Source organism: Chrysochloris asiatica, unplaced genomic scaffold, assembly GCF_000296735.1.
Source record: "Chrysochloris asiatica unplaced genomic scaffold, ChrAsi1.0 scaffold00032, whole genome shotgun sequence".
NCBI lineage: Eukaryota > Metazoa > Chordata > Mammalia > Afrosoricida > Chrysochloridae > Chrysochloris > Chrysochloris asiatica.
In genome coordinates this window covers 25369011-25388641 of record NW_006408550.1, presented here as the reverse complement: position 1 = coordinate 25388641, position 19631 = coordinate 25369011, and the positions used below count along the sequence as shown (strand labels likewise).

The following is a 19631-nucleotide window of genomic DNA, read 5'->3' as shown; positions in this document are numbered from 1 at the left end:
ACCTTTGCATAGTCAATAAAGCACAGGTAAACATCTTTCTGATATTCTCTGCTTTCAGCCAAGATCCGCTGGACATCAGCAATGATATCCTTCATTCCAATGCCTCTTCTGAATCCGGCTTGAACCTCTGGAAGTTCTCTGTCAACGTATGATTGTAGCTGTTTCTGTATTAAGAGAGGACTAGCACGCAGATAGTCCTAACTCCAAACCCATGTTCTGTTTACTAATAATTGACTGTTTTTTCATGGAGCCAACTGTCAGTCAAGAGGGATTTTAATTTGGGGCTAACATTCCAGATTTGTTTTGACTCTGATTCTGTTGATAGTGTGAAATACTGGAATGAGAGAGAGGTTGGTGGTTATTCTAATTGTTCAGAAATAAGATTTAAAATTAGAAAACTGATTGTGCATATGGAGGGAGGAAACAATATTTCCTAGATCTTTTAAAATGGTCCATGGCACTAGGCTGAAGGTGGGGATAAGTGAGATGAGAAACTTTGTGCAGGTAACGTTGACCACTGTGCCTCTGCTTATTCTCCTATGACTCCAAGGGTACAAATTTGACAGATCAGATAGATAGCAACACACATGATTGAAATTAGCAAAATGAAGAACAGGTTTGGTGAGAACATAAATTCAGCTTAGGCCCTGTTAATTTTCAGATGCCTGGAAGAAATTCAGATGGTCTGTTTCATGGGCAGTTAGAAAAATAGCTTAGAGGCTCAAGGTACAGGTCTGAGCTGGAGAGAACATTTTAGAAATCATTAGAATGTACCTTGAGGCACAGGCTTTGGGCTCAGACAGATATTTAAATTTTAAATCTTACCTCAGAATCTAAGCTGTTTCCCTATTTGTAAAATGGGATAATATCTATCCCAGGATTTTTGTAAGTTGATGAAAGAGTATAAAGTACTTGGTACATTTTCTGAGCTCAGTAAGTGACAAATTATGTGGTGCTGTAGAATCAGCTCTGGACTGTGAACAACAAGGTTGGCAGTTCAAACCCACCAGTTCAAAACTCTATACAGAGTCGCTATGACTTGGTACCGACTCGATGGCACTTAACAACAGCAATAATCATACAGACTTTCTTTGGCACCTATAGAATAGCATGGTGAATGCTAGTACAAGGTATGCCAGAAGCTTCCAAATAGGCAACTTGTGTCCAGGGCAACAACCTACTTACAACTTACTTCCTTCCAGCTGTTATTAGGTGCTCTTGAGTCCAGTCTGACTCAGTGATCCTATGCACAAGAGGATGAAACCCTGCCCAGTCTTGCACCAATCTCACAATTATTGTTACATTTGAGCCCCTTGTTGCTGCCACTGTGACAATCCATTTTGTTGGGGGTCTTCCTCTTTTTTGTTGATCCTCCACTTTACCAAGCATGATATTCTTCTCCAGGGAAGGTCCCTCTGAATAACATGTCCTAAGTATGAGAGATGAAGCCTCACCATCCTGAATTCTAAGGAGCATTATGGTTGTATTTCTTCCAAGACAGATTTGTTTGTTATTTTGATAGTCCATGGTACTTTCAATATTCTGCTCCAACACCATAATTCAAATGTATCTATCTCCCCCCGCCCCCCGCCCGCCGTCCCCTGGTTTTCCTTATTCATTGTCCAACTTTCAGTTGGACAATTCAACTGCAATTGAATTGGTTCTGACTCATAGCGACCCTGTATAAGGTTTCTGAGGACTAGTTGGTAGATGTAAACTGCCGACTTTGCAGTTAGCAGTCTAGTGCTTATCAAACAGCACCACATTAGGACTCCAAATGCATATGAGACTGAAAATACCTTGGCTTTGGTCAGGTTCACCTTAGTCCTTAAGGGCTGGAAACCTTAGGGCCAGCAGTTTGAAACTACCAACTGTCCTGCATGAGAAAGATGAGGCTTTCTGCTCCTGTGAAGATTTATAGCCTCGGAAACCCTGTACAGGGTCATCGCTATGAGTCAGAACCGACTCCACGGCACACAACAACAGCGACCTTAGTCCCTAAACTGGTATCTTTGCCATTTAACTTGTCTTTTGCAACAGACTTGGCTAACGCAATATGTTGCTTGATTTTTTGACTGCTGCTTCCAAGAGTGTTGATAGTGGATCCAAGCACAATGACGTCTTTGACAACTTCGATCGTTTTTCTGTTTATCAAGATGTTATTGACCCAGTTGTGAGTATTTTTATTTCCTTTACATTGAGGTGCACTCCCTACTGAGTGCTGTAGTCTTTGATCTTCATCAAAGGACTTTAAGTCCTCTTCACTTCCAACAAATTCAGAAAACTGAGTTTATCTATATCATAGCAACCCTGTGTACAAGAGAACCAAACACTGCTCAGTCTTGTGTCCATCCTCACAACTGCTGCCATGCTTGAGCTCATTGTTGCTGCCACTGTGCCAATCCATCTTGTTGGGAGTCTTCCTCTTTTTCACTGACCCTCCACTTTACCAAGCGTGATGTCCTTTCCAGGTTTAGTCTTTCCTAATAATATGTTCAAAGTATGAGAGACGAAGTCAGGCCATCCTGGCTGCTAAGGAGTGTTCTGATTGTACTTCTGCCAACACAAACTTGTTTGTTTTTCTGGCAGCCCATGGTAACTTTAATATCCTCCTCTAACACCATAACCCAAATGCATCCATTCTTTTATGGTCTTCCTTATTCACTGTCCAACTTCTACATGCATATGAGGCTATTAAAAATACCATGGTTTGGGTCAGACACACCTTAGTCCTCAAGCTGACATCTTTACTCTTGAATACTTTAAAAAGATCTTGGGCAGCAGATTTCCCCGATGCAATACATCATTTGATTTCTTGACTGTTGCTTCCATGAGTGTTGATGGTTGATCCAAGCAAAATGAAGTCTTTGATAATTTCAATCTTTTCTCCACTCACCAAAATGTTATTTCTTGGTTCAGTGGTGAGGATTTTTGTTTTCTTTACACTGAGGTGCAACCCATACTGAATACTGTAGTCTTTGATCTTCATCAGTATTTTAAATCCTCTTTGCTTTCAACAAGCAAGGTTGTATCATCTGCATATCACAGGTTGTTAATGCGTCTTCCTCTAATGCCACTTTTTTCTTCAACAATTCAGCTTCTCAGTTTTTTGCTCAGCATACAGATTGAATAAGTATGGTGAAAGACAAGAAAGACTACCACCCTGGTTTTCCTGATTTAAAACCATTCAGTGTCCCCTTGTTCTGTTTGAACAACTGCCTCTGGGTCTATGTACAGGTTCCTCATGAACACAATTATGTGTTTCAGAATACTCATGCTCCGCGATGTTGTCCATAGCTTACATATTATTTAGCTTTTTATTATGAATTGAGTGAAAGCTTACATAGCAGATGATCAGTTTTATATTCATCAAACCATACACTTTAATTCACTACATGGTTGCACTCCCTTCCATGTACCTACAGTTAACAGCATTTATCTCTATTCTGTTTAACTATTGCATTCCTCTGTGTCACCCACTTCATCTTTTCTCTGCCAACCTCCTTCTTGTATATTGCCTGCCCTGTCACCTGTGTTAACATGTGTCTATGCTCTAGCCCATAAATAATTTTTCCTCCCCCACACCCGTTACGATCATAGATTGTTTCTCTTACCAAGAAAACCTTTTTAAAAAATCTTGTTACAGCATCAGTCTCATACAATGTTTGTCCTTTGTGACTAATTTTACTCGACATAATGTCCTCTAGGCTCAACCATGCTGTCAGGTGTTTCCCTGATTCATTACTATTCTTCAACGTTTTGTAGAACTCTATTGTATGTATGTACCAAAGTTTGTTTAACCATTCTTCCATTTATGGGCTAAAATTTTAGACAGTCTTTATCTTTTTGGTGTCTCTTGCAGACAGCATATTATAGGATCCTGTTTTCTTATCCATTCTATTCTCTATGCCTCTTGACTGGTACATTGAGTCCATTTATATTCAGTGCAATTACCAATAGGTATGAATTGATTATTATCATTTTTCTGTGTGTGCTTTTTGTGGTACTGCTGGATTCTTTGTTCCACATAATTTCCTAAGCTGAGTTCATTTAGTTTTAGGGTTTTCTTTTCATTTCTGTTGTGTTTTTACTAAATCTGGTTTTCCTCTTACTAAAAATTTGATGTATAGGTGTATTATTTTTCTTTGAGGTTATCCTGTAATTTATTTCCCTGCTTAAAACAGTCTGTTTTTATCAGGAAATATATTTGACTTCCTTGCCAGTTGGAAATTCTATATCTACACTTTTCCGTTTGCTTTGTAGTTTCTTCATTATACATTGATAGCTTTGGTTCCGTATTTCCAGTCTTGTAGGCTTGTTTTACTTTAAGTACTTCTATATCTGGATTGAGTTCTGGGTGGTGTTGTCATGAATGGCAATTTCAGGTTACTGTCTGCTGTCATTTGTTCTCAGACCAAAGAACACCCTTTAACATTTTTTGCAAAGTTGGTCATTACAGATTCCTTTAATTTCTGTTTATTAGGAAATGTCCCAATTTCACTGTTGTATTTGAGGGACAGTTTTGCTGGGTGAGTTTTGGTTGGCAATCTTTTCCTTTCAGCCTGTTGTATTTGCCATTCCATTGCTTTCTTGCTTGCATGGTTTCTTCTAAGAAATCAGAACTTATTTTTATTGGTTCTTCTTTGTAGGTAACTCTTCATTTTTCCCGAGCTGCTCTCAGTATCTTTCCTTGTCTTTGATTTTGTAAAGTCTGATTATGTCTTGGTGATTTTCTTTTGGGATCTATTTTGTTTAGGGTTTTGTTCAGCTTCTTGTATGCTTATCTTATTTTTCATGATTCTAGGGAAATTTTCTTCCAACAACTCAACAGTTTTCTCTGTGCTTATCTCTTTCTGTTCTGGAATTCTGATTATCCATAAGTTGTTCCTCTTCATGGTGTCCCACATAACTCTTAGCCTTTCTTCACATTTTCTCATTCTTTTTCCTAATTGTTCTAGAATATTGAGAGATTTCTCATCAGGCTAATTTGGGTTTCTACTGCTTTGCATCTGTTCCTTTGCACTTTTAATGTATTGTCCATTTCTGAGATCTAAGTATTAATTTTCTGCTTTTCTAATTGCAGGTTTTATACTGTTTCATAATTTGCTTCCATTTTGTCTGTTTGTTCTTGTAGTGTTTTCCTGAATTATCCTAATTTTTTTTTTATTACGTTCTCCTTGCTTTCCTCTATCATTTTATTGATCCTTTGAAGGTACCTAATTATCAGTCTTTTGCTTTCCCCCCCAGATAGTTCTATTACCTTTTCTTTCTCAGAAACATCTTCTGGTTCATTTGTTTGAGCCATTCTCTCTCTTTTTTTTTTTTCTTAAACGTTTTATTGTGAATTATGTGATAGTTTACATGGGAGAACATTAGTTTTACATTCATTCTATCGTATATCGTCTCATTGCCATGGTTACAATCCCCTCCATGCAATCCTTCCCCCGTACCCCCTAGGTCTTCAGCACACAGTTGCTCTCCCTCTCTGGATCTAAAGTCTCCAGCTGTTCCATCGCTCCACATCATCATCTCTGGCTCCATTTCAGGCATCACTGCTTCTCTGGGTAGGGTCCCACTCTCTGTTCTTCTCCCTTGATGGTCCTACGGACCTCTGCTCCTAGACTGAAAAGTTAATCACTCCCCTCCTTGCTATAAAACGTCTACCTTTACATTTCTGACCCTCACAATCAGTCCTAATAACATTATTCACTATTGTATCACAAGAGACCCATCTGCATTTCATTGCATCAGCCCCGCCTAGTCAGATTGAATACTACTCACTGGAGATTCTACCTTCCTCCAGGCCTTCTGGATCTAGGTTCCCTCTTGAAAGCTTGTAAGCCAGTCACTTCTTGCCTTTGTAGTCCCCACCCCCCATTTTGGGTGGCCAATGTCCAAGTTGCCCATCCCTGTCTACTCTGTGTGTGGAGGGGGTGGGAATGATTCTTGCTGTAAGGACTTGTTCCCTCTTTTGAGCTACTACTTCCATAGGTGTAGAGCCATTCTCTTTTGTTTCTTCCTATGAGCTAAAATTGTCTGTTGTCTCAGGAGCCTTGTGAAGTTGTTTCATTTGTAAAAAACAAACAGTACAGTTTTTGATCCAGAGGGGATAGGCCTCTGGGGGGCAGCTCCTGCAATTCAAAGTGCTCACAAGGTGGTTGTAGAAAAGAAATGACAACAGTGCTTCTGGCCCTTGATGGAGTTCCTATTGGTCTTGGTGTTAACTATATTCAGGGCACTCAACCTGGAATTAGGATCTGGTTTCAGTGTTTGCTAGGATGACAGGGAAGCTGGGGGCAGTATGATTGGTTAAATGCTGATCTGGTAGTGCTGAGGGTTTTGTAGGTCTACTGCTGAGCCCACCTGAATCCAGGCACCACAGGGCACACCAAAGCAGCACAGCCAGCCCCCACCTCACACTGCAATGGCTCCTAACCATAGTGTTCCAAACTCCTGGAGAGCAAGGTCTGTGCTGGGGTGGATGTGTGTTGGAGCTGGCCACACTTCTGGTCAGCACTAGAGTGTGGGGAAAAAATAGAAATCACACCTTTTCTGTCACCCAAGCAAATCTGCCAGGCCTCCCTCTACCGGTAAAGTTATTCACAAGATGGCTGAGCTGCGTCCGGCCAGTCATTCACCAGTCAGTCTCCTTTTTTGCTGTCCCTGCTCGGCCTCTTCTCCCAACAAGCACTCCACCCACCTCTCTAAAATAACCTTTGTTCCGAAGTTCAGGGTGCCAGAATTTTCATCTGTGTTTGTTTTATTTGATCTCTCGTGTCTTTGTAGTAGAGGGTCCATACAGTGCATCTGCCTAGTCCACCATCTTGCCGGGAAGCCTCTAACTTGCCTATTATTATAGTAGGGAGTAATCTGGAACCTGGATCCAGTCCTGTTACTGATTGAAATCTCTTGGTCTCAGTTTCCTCATTTATGAAGAATACTAACTTCCATGGTTTCTTTTCAGTTTTAACATTTAAAATAAATCAGTGCTTCTGATTTGCTTTTTTCCACATGCACAGTCTAATCTTGTCTCTAATTTTTCAAAGATTGTCTATAGCGTTTTATTAGCAAGCAATTTTGAGAACTCTCAAGTAATGACCACTTTGGAATATAAATAATACTGCATTTACTCACAAAAGATTTCTAGGGAAATTTTACTCAAACTTTGTAAGCCAACATTTATAACTCTTACATACCTTCAGCAAAGCTTTTTCAGGTGTGTGAAAATTTCAAACTGTATATTCATCTTTATCTGTGATAAATATGCTCTTATGTACAAGTTGAAAAGAAGCTCCTAAAATGAAGAAAATATTTCATCTCATGTTTTACCACACAAAGATCTCCAGTGTTAATATTTTGGTATGTTTCCTTAGTCTTTTTTTTTTTTTTTTCTACTCTATTTTTTTCTTTTTTTCAAGTGGCATTAAAACTGTTAAAATTTTGTATCTATTCTTTGTTTTGTCATCATGCTCACATTATTAGTCTTCATGGCTTTTAAAAGTAATACTTATCAGCATATCAAAATTTTGTTTAATTTAGAAATACTGGGAAGTATACAAGCATAAAGAAAACAAGTATCATGTGTAATCACTCTTGAACCTCACTCAGGGATCACCTTATATTTTTTGTAAGCATATATATCATACAGCGAACTATCACAAAAACTGTGATTTCTATTGGTTGTATAACAATAATTTCTCTTACACTGGTTTATACATTGTGCCATTTCATTATGTCTTAGTGAGATACTGGGGGAAGCTTCTCAGCAATGGAAAGTTAAAAATACTATCATACATTTAACTTATGTGACTGGTTGTATGCATAGAATGGAATTCTTTTTTTAAAAAGTTGGTCCTTTTTTGTTCCTTTCCTGTTACTTCCATAATCAAGAAGCCACCAGTTCCTCAAGGCCTATACAAACGCTCCCTTCAACATTTTTATAACAGACTTAGCAATTGATTGCACCTGCTACAAACTTTGAATTCTGAAAATGGATTCCAGGCATTCTTTTTCTCTCTTCCAAAACACACACAGCCTGCTACCTACTCAAGGGGGCCACCAGGAGCCCGCAGGCTGGCAGTTCCAGACAGTCTCAGGGGCAGATAGACTAGACAGGGAGGATGCGTTTCCCCAATGCAGCGTGCCGGCCAGCAGTGGATACCCGCGCTTGGGCTGTGGCCCGCAGTAGCGTTTGACAGACAGCCGCCTGCGATCTGCGGGGATTTTCCAGCGGGACCCAGAGGAGGGAAAGTGCGCGCCGCCCACGTGACTTAAGTTCACTTTCAGCTTTCAACCACAGCACTGCTGGAATAAACACACATCTGACCCCTTCCTCCCCAGAAGAACCTTCTCCAGTCACTATTGACAAACACACAGACTTCCTTTTTGGGCATGACCACTGCTAAAGGCTGACAAACCCACCACTCCCCAACGGCGCCTCTCCGCTGAGGTGCAGTCTCACAGACAAAACCACCAGAGCACCAGAGCAACAGTTTGGGCACCGAGCAGTCAGTCCCCAAGACGGCACGCCACAGAAGCCCTCACCCCAATCGGGGCTCCACAGAGGCCAGCCCGAGACCCCCGGCTCCCGGTTCCCCGCCCGCCGCGGCGCCGCCTCCCTGGTGTGTGTGTGTGGGGGGGGGAGTGAGGGGGGGAAATGCGGGCCAGGCGCATGCGCGCGGCGCTCCCGGGCGTGCCGGCCACACTCCCCCCCACCCTCTCTGCGAGCTTGTCACTTCCTGCCCTCGCCCCATCTCCGTCCGGGGTCAGTCAGTCGCTCCCTGTCGCTGCCGGAGCGTCTTGGTCTCAGCTTCTTCTCCTTTCCTCCGTGCGCCGAGGCGGCTGCTCGGGCTCTTTGGGGAGGGGGCGACAGAAAGAGAGAGACGGACTTAATAAAGTTTCCTGAAACAACAACTGCTACCACCAGCGGCCCAAGGGGGGCGACCCCGTCCGTCCCCGCCCCTCTCCAGCCTGAGGGACCGTTGCAGGTGGAGCGGCGCCGGGGGGAGCCGCGCTCTGCCGCAGCCGTTGCCCGGCGAGGGGTGCCTCAGGTCTTGCCCGCTCCGGTTCCGGCCCCGGTGGTGGCGACCGCGGCTGCTGCGTGGCGGTTCCTCCTGTCAACTGCCTGCGCCCGCGCGCCGCCCGGCTGTCCGCTCCCAGCGCGGACGACCCCGTGGGCCGCCGCCGCCGCTCGGGCCAAGGCGCTTCCGCGTCCGGGCCGTCGGGGACTCTTTGGGATCGCGTCGGGCCCGAGCGCCCGTCCCCTCGCGTGGTCCGCTGAGGCTGCGCCAGGTGGGGCCCGTTGCCGCGGCCCCGGCCGGCCTGCCTTCCGCCCGCCGCCCACCTTTGGAGTTGAGTAAGTTGGGCGCACTGGGCGCGGGGAAGGGACTCGGGCCGGGAGACCCCGACGCACGTGCGCGGCGGGAGGGCAGCGCGGGCCCGGCCCGGCGGGAGCTCCCTTCAGCCGGCCCTCGGCGCGCCCGGGACTGCCAGGCCGCCACCGCTACTGCCGCCGCCGCCCGCCAGGCCCGCGCCGTGCGCGCCGGAGCCCGCGTTTCCGGGTCGGGGCGGACCTGTGCGGGGCGTGAGGGCTGCGGGCGGCCGGCGTCCGGGGCGGAGAGGGAGGTGCGGGTGCGCCGTGTTTAGCCAGTCCTCCGGGAAGTTCGGGGCCAGTGACGGGCTTGTGCTTTTTTCCACAGTCGAGCCGCAATGAAGAGCTTCTTACAGTGAAAGGAAAGTAGGTCGCGCCCACTGAAAATGCCTTTAAGGGACAAATACTGTCAGACTGACCACCATCACCACGGATGCTGCGAACCAGGTACACCCCGCCCCAGGCCGCGCTGCTGTCTAGGGCCGGAGAAGCCACCCTTCGCCCACAGGCGGGAATCTGGGCCCCAACCGAAAATCAGTAATGAAGCTAAAAGCCGGTGCAAACGGGAGCGCTCTTCTGCTTGGTCCCTGGGGGGTGGCGGTGGGGGGGACTGCCAGGTGTCACCTTCCATCTTTTCCACGACATCAGTCACTCAGTCCTTTCCCCTTTTCTTTCAGGGCAGCCTGCAGCTAGGAGGGTAGTACCCCCAAGCTCTGGGAGTGGTCCGCACTTAAAAGAAAGGGAGAAATAAGTAGCAGAGAAGCCTGGCATTTATCTTCGGGAAAAGGGCTTCATTGAAACTTAAAAAGACGAAAAGTTTCTCATGCTTTTTTTTTTCAATCAGAAACTTCTCTCTGGATGCTTCAAAATGAGTGTAGCTTGTTTTTTTTAAAGATTTTTAATGCCACTTGTTGAGGGGAGGATCAGTTTTGGGGAAGTGCAACCTTTTGAAAAATTATCTAGGCCAGAACATGTATTGCAGAATAAAAAGTCTTGTATGGAGGTGGAAAATCTAGTGTTTTTAAGGGTGTTTTGTTCAGTAGGACCTTTACGTGTATGTGTGTGTGTATGTATGTACATATGTATACATATACAAATGTGTATGTGTGTGTGTATATATATATATATATGAATGTGTGTATGTATATATACACACATGAAATGAAAAAATTGCTCCTAAGAGTCTTAGCAAACTTTCCCTTGAGAAATGTGATCTAGAAATTTTGACCATTTACTAGCATTTTGATGTGGTTTGTCACAGACATTTAGAGGTACAGCTTAAATGAGACATTTTGAATACATTCTGTCACTAAAATAAAAGGCTCTTCTAGTTCAAAGGTTTTAATGTTGATCTGAAACTTATTAGGACTTTTTTCTGCTTTTGCTTCTTTTTGGTAGGACTGTTTTAACTTCATTGATACATATACTACATTTATCAGGAGAGTTCATTTAAAGCTATTTGTGATAGATAGGAACAAGTAGTAGCAGTAAAGAGGAAGAACTCCCATTTCTAGAGGACTTGGGTATACATGAGAATAAACTGGTATTATGATGTTGTCCTGCCACACTTTGTGATAGCTTGTCTCAACTCATAAAGCAGGACCTCCAAGGATGGAATCTAGTTTTTTTTTTTTTTTTTCCAACTGTTCCCTGCTCCTGTCGAACTTGGGGAACTCTTTCACACTACCCATTTTGCGTAATTGAAGGAAAGAGATATTATTTGTGCTCAGCAAGTTTTGAAGAGAAGTTTACTAGTTGGAAGTACAAAAACGTGGGTGCCTTTTATACTTGTGTTCCACTGAGTTTTTCATACAGTTTCTTTTTCTTGAAAACACTTCAAGCCATTTCTGTGAGTTGAATTAGCTTATGAAATCATCTTTTTCCTAGGAAGGAGCTGATTTGCTCAATCTTCTTCTTCTTCTTCTTTTTAAAGTAAATTATGATTGAGCACATATTGGTGCTGGACAGACACTATCCAGGGCAGTGGCGCTTTAAATGGTGAACAAGACAGAGAGAGCCTTTTCTTCCTTGTGAATTTTATGGAAGGAATGGCATCTGCATAAAGAAAGAAACAAACAAACAAGACAATTTGTGATTATAGTTTTCTGTGTACTTTAATGCCTTTTTAAAGAGGGTTTTCAGTGTTCCAGAACTTTTTAATTTATACTGGAACATTTTTTGTTGCCTTTTGTTCCTCTAGCCACAGAACTCTGATGAGTTGTATTGATTTACAATTTTCATCTTTCTTTTTCTATCAGGGTTCCCCCCCCCCCCCCCCCCGATTATCAGGTCAAAAGTACTTACTTGCTTTCTTAGCTAGAATTAAACACTTTCTAAGGATTTAGTCTTGTCCTAATTCTTTGGGAAGCTAGAAGTTTGTTTGAATTTTTAGAATTCTCACTCTTTCAGAAGGCCTGTGTTGAGTGGGAGGATGTATTCAGGGGTTAAGGGAATATGTTATGATGTGATGGGCTTTAAAAGATGCCTTCAGATGGAGGGGAGAAAAAATGATATTTGAGGAATTCTTTTAACAACTGATGAGCAGTGGTCCTCATTTGAATTCTGGATAGTGGTCAGTGCTTTGGTTGAGAATGATACATTCCTGAGGAGGGTATAGTTAAGGGTGGTGTTACAAGCCTGTTGTTGTTAAGTGCTGTTGAGTTGGGGTCAACTCAGAGTGACCTTGTATGGCATTCGTTGTTGTTGTTGTTAAGTGCCGTCGAGTCGGTTCCGACCCATAGCGATCCTGTACAGGATTTCTGAGGGTGTAAATCCTTACGGGAGTAGAAAGCCTCATCGGCATTTAGGGGGCTTTAAAAGGAGCTCTGGTAGTGTAGTGGTTACGAATCAGGCGAACCGCAAGGTCAGCAGTTCGAAACTACCAGCTGCTCCACGGGAGAAAGATGAGGCTTTCTGCTCCCGCAAAGATTTACAGCCTCGGAAACCCTGTTCAGGGTCGCTGTGGGTCGGAATCAACTCAATGGCACTTAACAACAACAACAAATCTTTGTGGGAGCAGAAAGCCTATGTTTCTTCCACAGATATAAGCTTGTATCAGTATATATAACCCAGGAGCCCTGGTATTGTAGTGGGTTACCCCTGGTGGACTCAAACTGCTAACCGCAAGTTTGAGTCCACCAGGTGCTCTGTGGGAGAAAAATGAGCCTTTCTGCTCCCGTAAAGATTGACAGCCTTGGAAACGCTATATAGGGTCGCTTTGAGTTGGGATTGACTCCACAGCATAACCACCACCACCATGCTGTTGAGTTGGTTCTGACCAACTTAGCAGACAAAGTGTCTTCTTACGGTTTCAGAATGTTGTTTATGATAGGAATTTTTAGACATGTAAAAGTAGAGACCTGATGTAACCATCACACAGCTTTATCATTTGGTAATATGTGAATAATCTCTTTTCATTTAAATTAACCCCTCCCACAATTTCCTTCTACCCTCCAACTTCTCCCCCACCTCTATTATTTTGAAGCAAATCCCAGACATCATTAAAAAAAAATAAAAATTAAGGACTTGCTTGAAGGTAAGAGAGACTGAGAAAAGTAGGTATTTTATTCTGGAAAGTGTGTTTTGGGGAGAATGGAAGGAAAGATGTTACCTTCTGATGATTTGGGTGGTTTTTGATTGAAGGAAGGTGCCCTCTTTCTGAAAGGATCATGTAACTTGGATGGGTCTGATAGAATATATAAGGGATGTTAGAATACATAAGAGAACTTAAAAAAAATTAGAAATAGATTAGGTTTACTAGCTGAGAACATGTTTTCAAATGAAAAATATTTCTCAAAGCAGGAGCTACATGTGGGCACAGTGATGCTCACCTTGGGTTAGTTGGATGACATCTCAGGATACACCTGTGTTCTGGTGGCAGCATTGTTTGGAGGGGGATGGGTAAGAAGAGTTTGCTGTGGATCATACATGAGGTGTTGTCAGGTGGAAATGGAAGTTGGTGTATTATGGAAGGTTTTCTGAAGCATGTTACTTAAATAATAAAAAGCATTTAAAGAGAGTCTCTCTTTTTGTCTCACATCCTTCTCATTTCTGGAGTCTTCTAGAATTCTTACCTTTTGTAGAGTCAGAACTTAAACTTTTCAGTTCTTACAGTCATGTAGATTCTGTTCTCTTTTGTAGCGTTTTATTATTTTTTTTAAGGAAACAAACAATTGTCAGTTGCTGTAATACACAAACACTAAAAGAGATCCAGCTAACAAATGGTATCATCAGTCTATTTACATGCTTCTGCTTTTGCTTGTTTTGAAGATGAATTCTACGACTTTCAAATTTTGAAAAGCATTTTTCAGTTTTTAGTATCTGATTTGTGCATATTTGTATTGATAATGATGATTGTAGAATGTTTATTGAGCACTTACTATGTCCCAGGTATTGTTTTAAGCAGTTTACCTGCATTAGCTCTTGTAGTCTTCACTTCCCCCTGTGATCTAGGTGCTTTTAGGATGAGATGAGAAAAGAGAGGTCCGAGAGTACTGTTTTCTAGTTGTATCTGCTTAATGGCAGAAGAAACATCAATGCAGACTGTCCCGCTCCAGTCTGGTCTTCATTAATGCAATGTAGTGCCCAAAACAGATGTTCTCAGAATGACTTGTATATGCTCTTAATTCATTTAAAATATTCCTTAAGTATCTCTTAAAATTGGGAAAAAATGGCTTAATAAAATGAATTGACCCTGAGATATAGTTCATCTCATATGTGGATAAGTAAGCACAAGACTTGAGGCATAAAGGAGAACCTAAGGCTGCTTTATCTCCTCAAACAAACAAGGTCTTGGACTGTGATGAGCAGTACTGTAGTAGATGTACCAAAGAGGTCATTAAAATGATCCGGTTATCTCCCCACAACCTTCCTTTTTTTTGATAACTAATGGAAAAACTCAGTTTTCTTTTTGTTACCTTCTTTTATGCTGTTGTTATTTGTTGTTAAGTGCCATCGAGTCTATTCCGGCTCATGGCGACCTTGTATAGGGTTTCTGAGGAGTGGCTGGTGGGTTTGAACTGTTAACCTTGTGGTTAACAGTCTAATGCTTATCCTATAGCACCACACCTACAACAAGGACTCCTTGTTTTAAATTACTATAGTCTAACTTACCAAATATTTGTACTACTAATCTGAGGGTTTTAAAAAGGGATGATACAGACTTTTATACGTGAAAAGTTTTGCTGTTGTGATGGAAATTTTATTTGGACTTTTTATAAAACTGTTTGTTTTTCTAAAAATGCAAACAGTATAGAAGTGTGAGCCAGAATATGAAAGCCACCTCTGTAAATCCACATGATAGGACTCCTGTACTAAGTTTTTCTGGTATTCTTCCAGAAAGGATAAGCACTGGACTGCTAACCTCAAGGTAAGCAGTTCAAACCCTATAGTGTTGCTATGAGTCAGAACCAACTTGATGGCATTTAACAACAATATACATACATGCACACACATATGCAAATAAACCAATTTTTCTGCATCTGTCTAAATATGTATTTAAATGGTATTAGGAAATTCTGTAACCTCTTTCTGCTGCTTGATGATTAGTCTGGCCCCCTGTTGAGTGACTTAAATCGTTTGAAATGTTTCTCAGTTATCTGCAGTGTTGCAGTGAACATTCTGTTACACCCACACCCATCATTGTGCACACATCCAGTTGTTTCCTCAGTGGCTGGTTGTTGAGTTTTCTTCATAATTTATTAGAGTGCTGCACCGGATTGTCGAGAGTTTCGGGACGGTTTATGAGTTGTAGTGAGGCCACCACAGCCCTCAGATTTTAGTAACTAGCATGGTTTGTTTTCAAGGGGAATTAAGAAGCAAACAGGAGGAATATGTATTAAATATTACTAAATCAGTAAGGCTTTTCCATTTGAACCTCATAGCTAGTGTTAAGTCGCCTTAAATTAGCCCTGAATTGTGAATCATTTTAATTGTTTTATTTTCTCCCATTGTTTCATTTTGCATTGCAAAGATGACTGTGCATATTTATATATATGTGTGTGTGTGTGTGTGTGTGTAATAAGTATTAATGCAATTGTTAGCAAACTTTTGTTGTACTTCCTTAATAAATGATTTAAATAACCCTGTTTTTGTGGGGTTGGGGTGGGTGTTTGTCTTCCATGTAGTTTATATCCTGGAACCTGGAGATCCTCCTTTGTTACAGCAACCACTACAGACATCCAAATCTGGCATTCAGCAAATAATTGAGTGCTTTCGATCAGGTATGAATGTTTTAGGATATATTTTTCACACAGTAGTTTAAAAAACTACCTAGAAGTCCTTAGAAACACTTTTTCAAAACCAGTAAAATGTATACATTGGTTTTCTTTATAGAATACTTTCAATTGCCATATTTTTAAAAGTGGATGCATAAATAATGGCTTGGTCTAGAATTCTCTATGTTTTGAATATGTATGTGTTGATTTAAAAATGAATGTATTTAGTATAGTTTAAATAAATACATAATGTGGTATGTTTGGTGGTAAAGTGCCTCTTATAAGAGATCCTTTGCTTTGGCTTTTTTTTTTTTTTAATTCTTAAAAGACAGTAAATTATATTGGGTGTGTATAAACTCTGGCTCGGTAGATTATTTACTCAGAGTGACTGAGATGGCACTTGTTCTAGATTAATTAGCTTATCATTTCTTTATGTGACTCACTTTCTTCTGCCAACCCTCGAGTTTCTGGAGTATCATTATCTTTACACAAGACAGGAAAGTGTATTTCTGCCTTGACATCGTCAGATCTGTGTGTTCAGCTTTTCTTTCTGTTATATTCTTCTAAGCATTGGCTATGATAAGTGTATTTGTGCAGTCAAAATCCAGTGCTTTGAAATAGGTGTTGCTCACTACATATAAATGATGGAGAACTCCTTGGTCACAAGAAAGATCTTAAGTTGCTGTAATTCTTAATGGTTCACTCATCTGCCTCTTGTAGACTTGACTCCTCTGATGTGTTGTAAACTATTTAGTCAAATGTGAACAATCAGACAGACATGACTGGTAGACATCTAACATTTTAAAACTACCTATCTTAATGAAAATTCCTTGAAGTTCAAGGGCAAAGGTAATTGATGTGTAATCACTCATTTTATATTGATCACAGAGCATTTGGAGGTGTTGTAAAGGAGAATGGCATACATGCGTATTTGCTTTATTTTAGGATTCTGAGAAATCAGATGTCCCTTAATCTAAATTAGAAAGCTTTTTTCTCCTCTAACTCTCAATATGCAGTTCTTAAACTTTATGTTCACTCCTCATGGCATTACTTTTCTGCATGTTTAATTCGGACATTATTGAGCATATGTTGTGTGTCTGTGCTGGATTGTAGTGTAACTGTGCTTAGTATGTTTTCTGTTGTTGTTTGTTTTTTACTTCTTGTAATTGCCCTTGTTGTTGTTGTTAAGTGCCACTGAGTCGATTTTGACCCATAGGGATCCTGTATAGGGTTTCCGAGGAGCAGCTGGTGAGCTTGAACCGCTGACCTGGAAGTTCAGATGGCTTTGCAGTCTGACGCATTAACCCACAGTGCCACAAATAACAATAGGGCAAATTCTTTTTCGGTAAATACAGTTGAAGGAAAATTTGACTTCCTATGGATAATATTTAAATATATTACATTTCTAGCAGATCAGAAGACTGCTGTAGTAAGAGTTTGTTTTAGCCACTTTTAGAATAGACACAAGTTCCTTTTGGAAACACAGTTAATAGCTTTTTACATCTATTAATATACCTTACTGCAGGTTTCTTTTTGAAATCGTTTAACTTGAAATTTGTAAGGTTACTTTACACTGCTTCAGTTTATTATAGAATGTCATTTGATCAAGAAGGTTGGAATTTGCTAATTTATAAAATGTCTTATAAAAAACACCTTTACATCAGGATCCTGCCCCCAAAATAATGTGTGTTTTTTAATCTTGGATGGTAACTGTTTAAAAATTGAGTTCATTGTTTTCTTTCTGCGCTGAGGTCCTACCTGTGTTCTCTGTTTGCCATTTCTTTGCTATATAAGTTTAAGAAGAGAGACTGTGGAATGGGAGTGAAATGTTTAATTCCAAAGCCATATATGTTTATCTTTAGAAATATGGTTATTTAAAAAATATCCTCAGCAAATTTATCTTGAGTTATTTTTTATTAGGCAAATTCTGAAAAAGCTCTAATTTTAATTCTTTAAGTATGCAATGGAGTTGCTGGGTTTGAAAATGGTTAATCCCATTTGCTTTGCTAAATGAAAGACTGGAGGTTTGAGTCCATCCAGAGACATCTTGGAAGAAAGGCATGGTGATCTGCTTCTGAAAAATCAGCCTGTGGAAAATCTGGGGAGAGCAGCTCTACTCTCTGATACATGTAGGGTCGCCATGAGTTGGAATTGACTCTAGCAGCTGTTTGTTGTGGTGGTGGTTTTTAGTACTGAGTAGTTTAAATTGAGTTGATATAAAAATAGACTGAGTGGTACAATTTTGGGTTAAAAAAAGAATTTATTTCATTAGTGTTTTATAACCAAGAAATTTTAATTGTTTTGAGACTAAACTCTTGCATATCTGGAGAATCCGTAGTCTACTAAGACCCTTTAGCACAGAGTTATATTCAAGCTGCCACTAACTGAAACCCCAGGGAAGATGAAATAGGAGTTTAGGCCAGATGACCTAAGGACTAAGAGCCCTTCTAACTCTGGGACTGTAGTTCCTTCCTGTCCCATTCTACTTCCAAGCGCACCCTCAATGACTCATATCTTTCCTGGCTCTTCCTGTTACAACTGGGTCACACATATTGCATCTGAAGAACTGTGCTGGTGGTGCTATAAATCGTTTACAAATATTTGAAGCTAGACCTCTAAAGTCCGTGCTTTCACTCATGTTAACCTACAGAGAATTAGGTTGGGCAGTAAACATGTTAAGATAGCTACCTTCATCTTGAAGCCCAGGTAGTTAACTTGAGCTACTGTATCATCTCTATTTAAGTGACTCACCGTCTTTTACTTACCATGGGCTGTTGATGACCTGGTGTTAATTCCTGCCTGATCTGGAAGTACATAAAAGGCTTCTGTCTGACAAAGGAGTTGACTTATCTAAGGTCTGCCAACTCCCGATTTGTGCGGTACTGATGGATTGACCAGTTTTGACTCATTCGCTTTGCCTCCCACTTCAGCTTTTACTTGGGATTGTTTTTCTGGCTTTAAGTGACAAATACTTCTTGACCTCTGATTTTCTGACTACTTGACTTCGAAACTAATTTGAGCAGATTTTTGTCATTGAAATAAATATTAACTCAAGCCTATGGTTAAAAAAAAAAGAGGAAAGAAAAAGAAAAGCTAAAGTTTCTTTACTATTGTGTCCTCTAATTCCCCTCTACCCTGGCAGTCCTGCCACACATGCGTGGTGTGGTTTCCTCTCAGAGACCTTCTGTTCATAGACAAGCATTTATCCCTCATTTTTTTTCCCAATACAATTTATGGTAGACTCCAAACAATGGTATGCACCTTTGCTTTATCAACAGTAGATTCACTTATCATTTGGTTCACTTGTCATTTGGTATCAGTCGTAGGTAGATGCCTCAATCTATTAGAAGGCTGCCTGCTTTGCCTGACCTGCAGGTTCTCTGCTTTAGCTGACTAGAGAGCTACTGTTTGCTCTGAATCCCTAGCGTCCTGTATGTCCTTGACTGGGCCCTACCCTTTGCTAGAGCCTTGGCTATGCTTGTCTTTCTGGGATCACATCAGTGACTCAGTGTCTTCAAGTTTTCTTACTTGAATTTATCTTTTCTTGTTCTTCCTTCCTTCTTGGCCCTTCCTTAAATTCATAGAACAATTTAGGAAATAAAAGAGAAGTATTACCATTACATAGTTATTAAAATGTACTATGTTGAGCTTAATTAATATTTGTTTTAGTCTCTTAGTTTTCTGGTAGAGGCAAAGAATCTGTAGAATGCCCTTAGAAATAAAAATGGTATTCAGTTTTTAGAAGGATAATTAATCATTTAATATGATCCTCTGAAGTTGACATCGTTTAAATTCATGGAAATATGTGATAGTATAAAAAAGAGCTCATAAATGATATTGTAAAATGAGAAGATTCTGCCTTTAGAAAACAGTAGACTGCTGTGTGCAAGGAACTTTTTGGATGCTAGTGAGGCATGAATTATGTTTTCTTTTGCAGTATGATAGTGACAAAGGTGACTATGGTTTTTAGTGTGAAAAATGGTGATACTTGCTTTTGTCATTCCCTTAATAAGTTTAGGTTTGGTCATTTAACTTTTTAGTAGTTG

General features: G+C 40.9%; 1 protein-coding gene across 2 annotated transcripts in view; it reads left to right on the top strand.

Annotated features, from left to right (window-relative positions):
- Positions 1-8762: 8762 nt before the first annotated feature.
- The window catches only part of ZNF800 (zinc finger protein 800), a 26190-nt gene continuing 15321 nt past the window's right edge, over positions 8763-19631 (top strand). The window contains exons 1-3 of one of the 2 annotated variants that reach the window (XM_006859345.1): positions 8763-9355; positions 9699-9817; positions 15496-15591. In XM_006859345.1, the coding sequence (XP_006859407.1) occupies positions 9757-9817; positions 15496-15591 (157 nt within the window). In that variant the 5' untranslated portion in view covers positions 8763-9355; positions 9699-9756. Of the gene's footprint in view, positions 9356-9698; positions 9818-15495; positions 15592-19631 lie in introns of those variants that run through there. The other variant, XM_006859344.1, reaches the window with a different exon arrangement.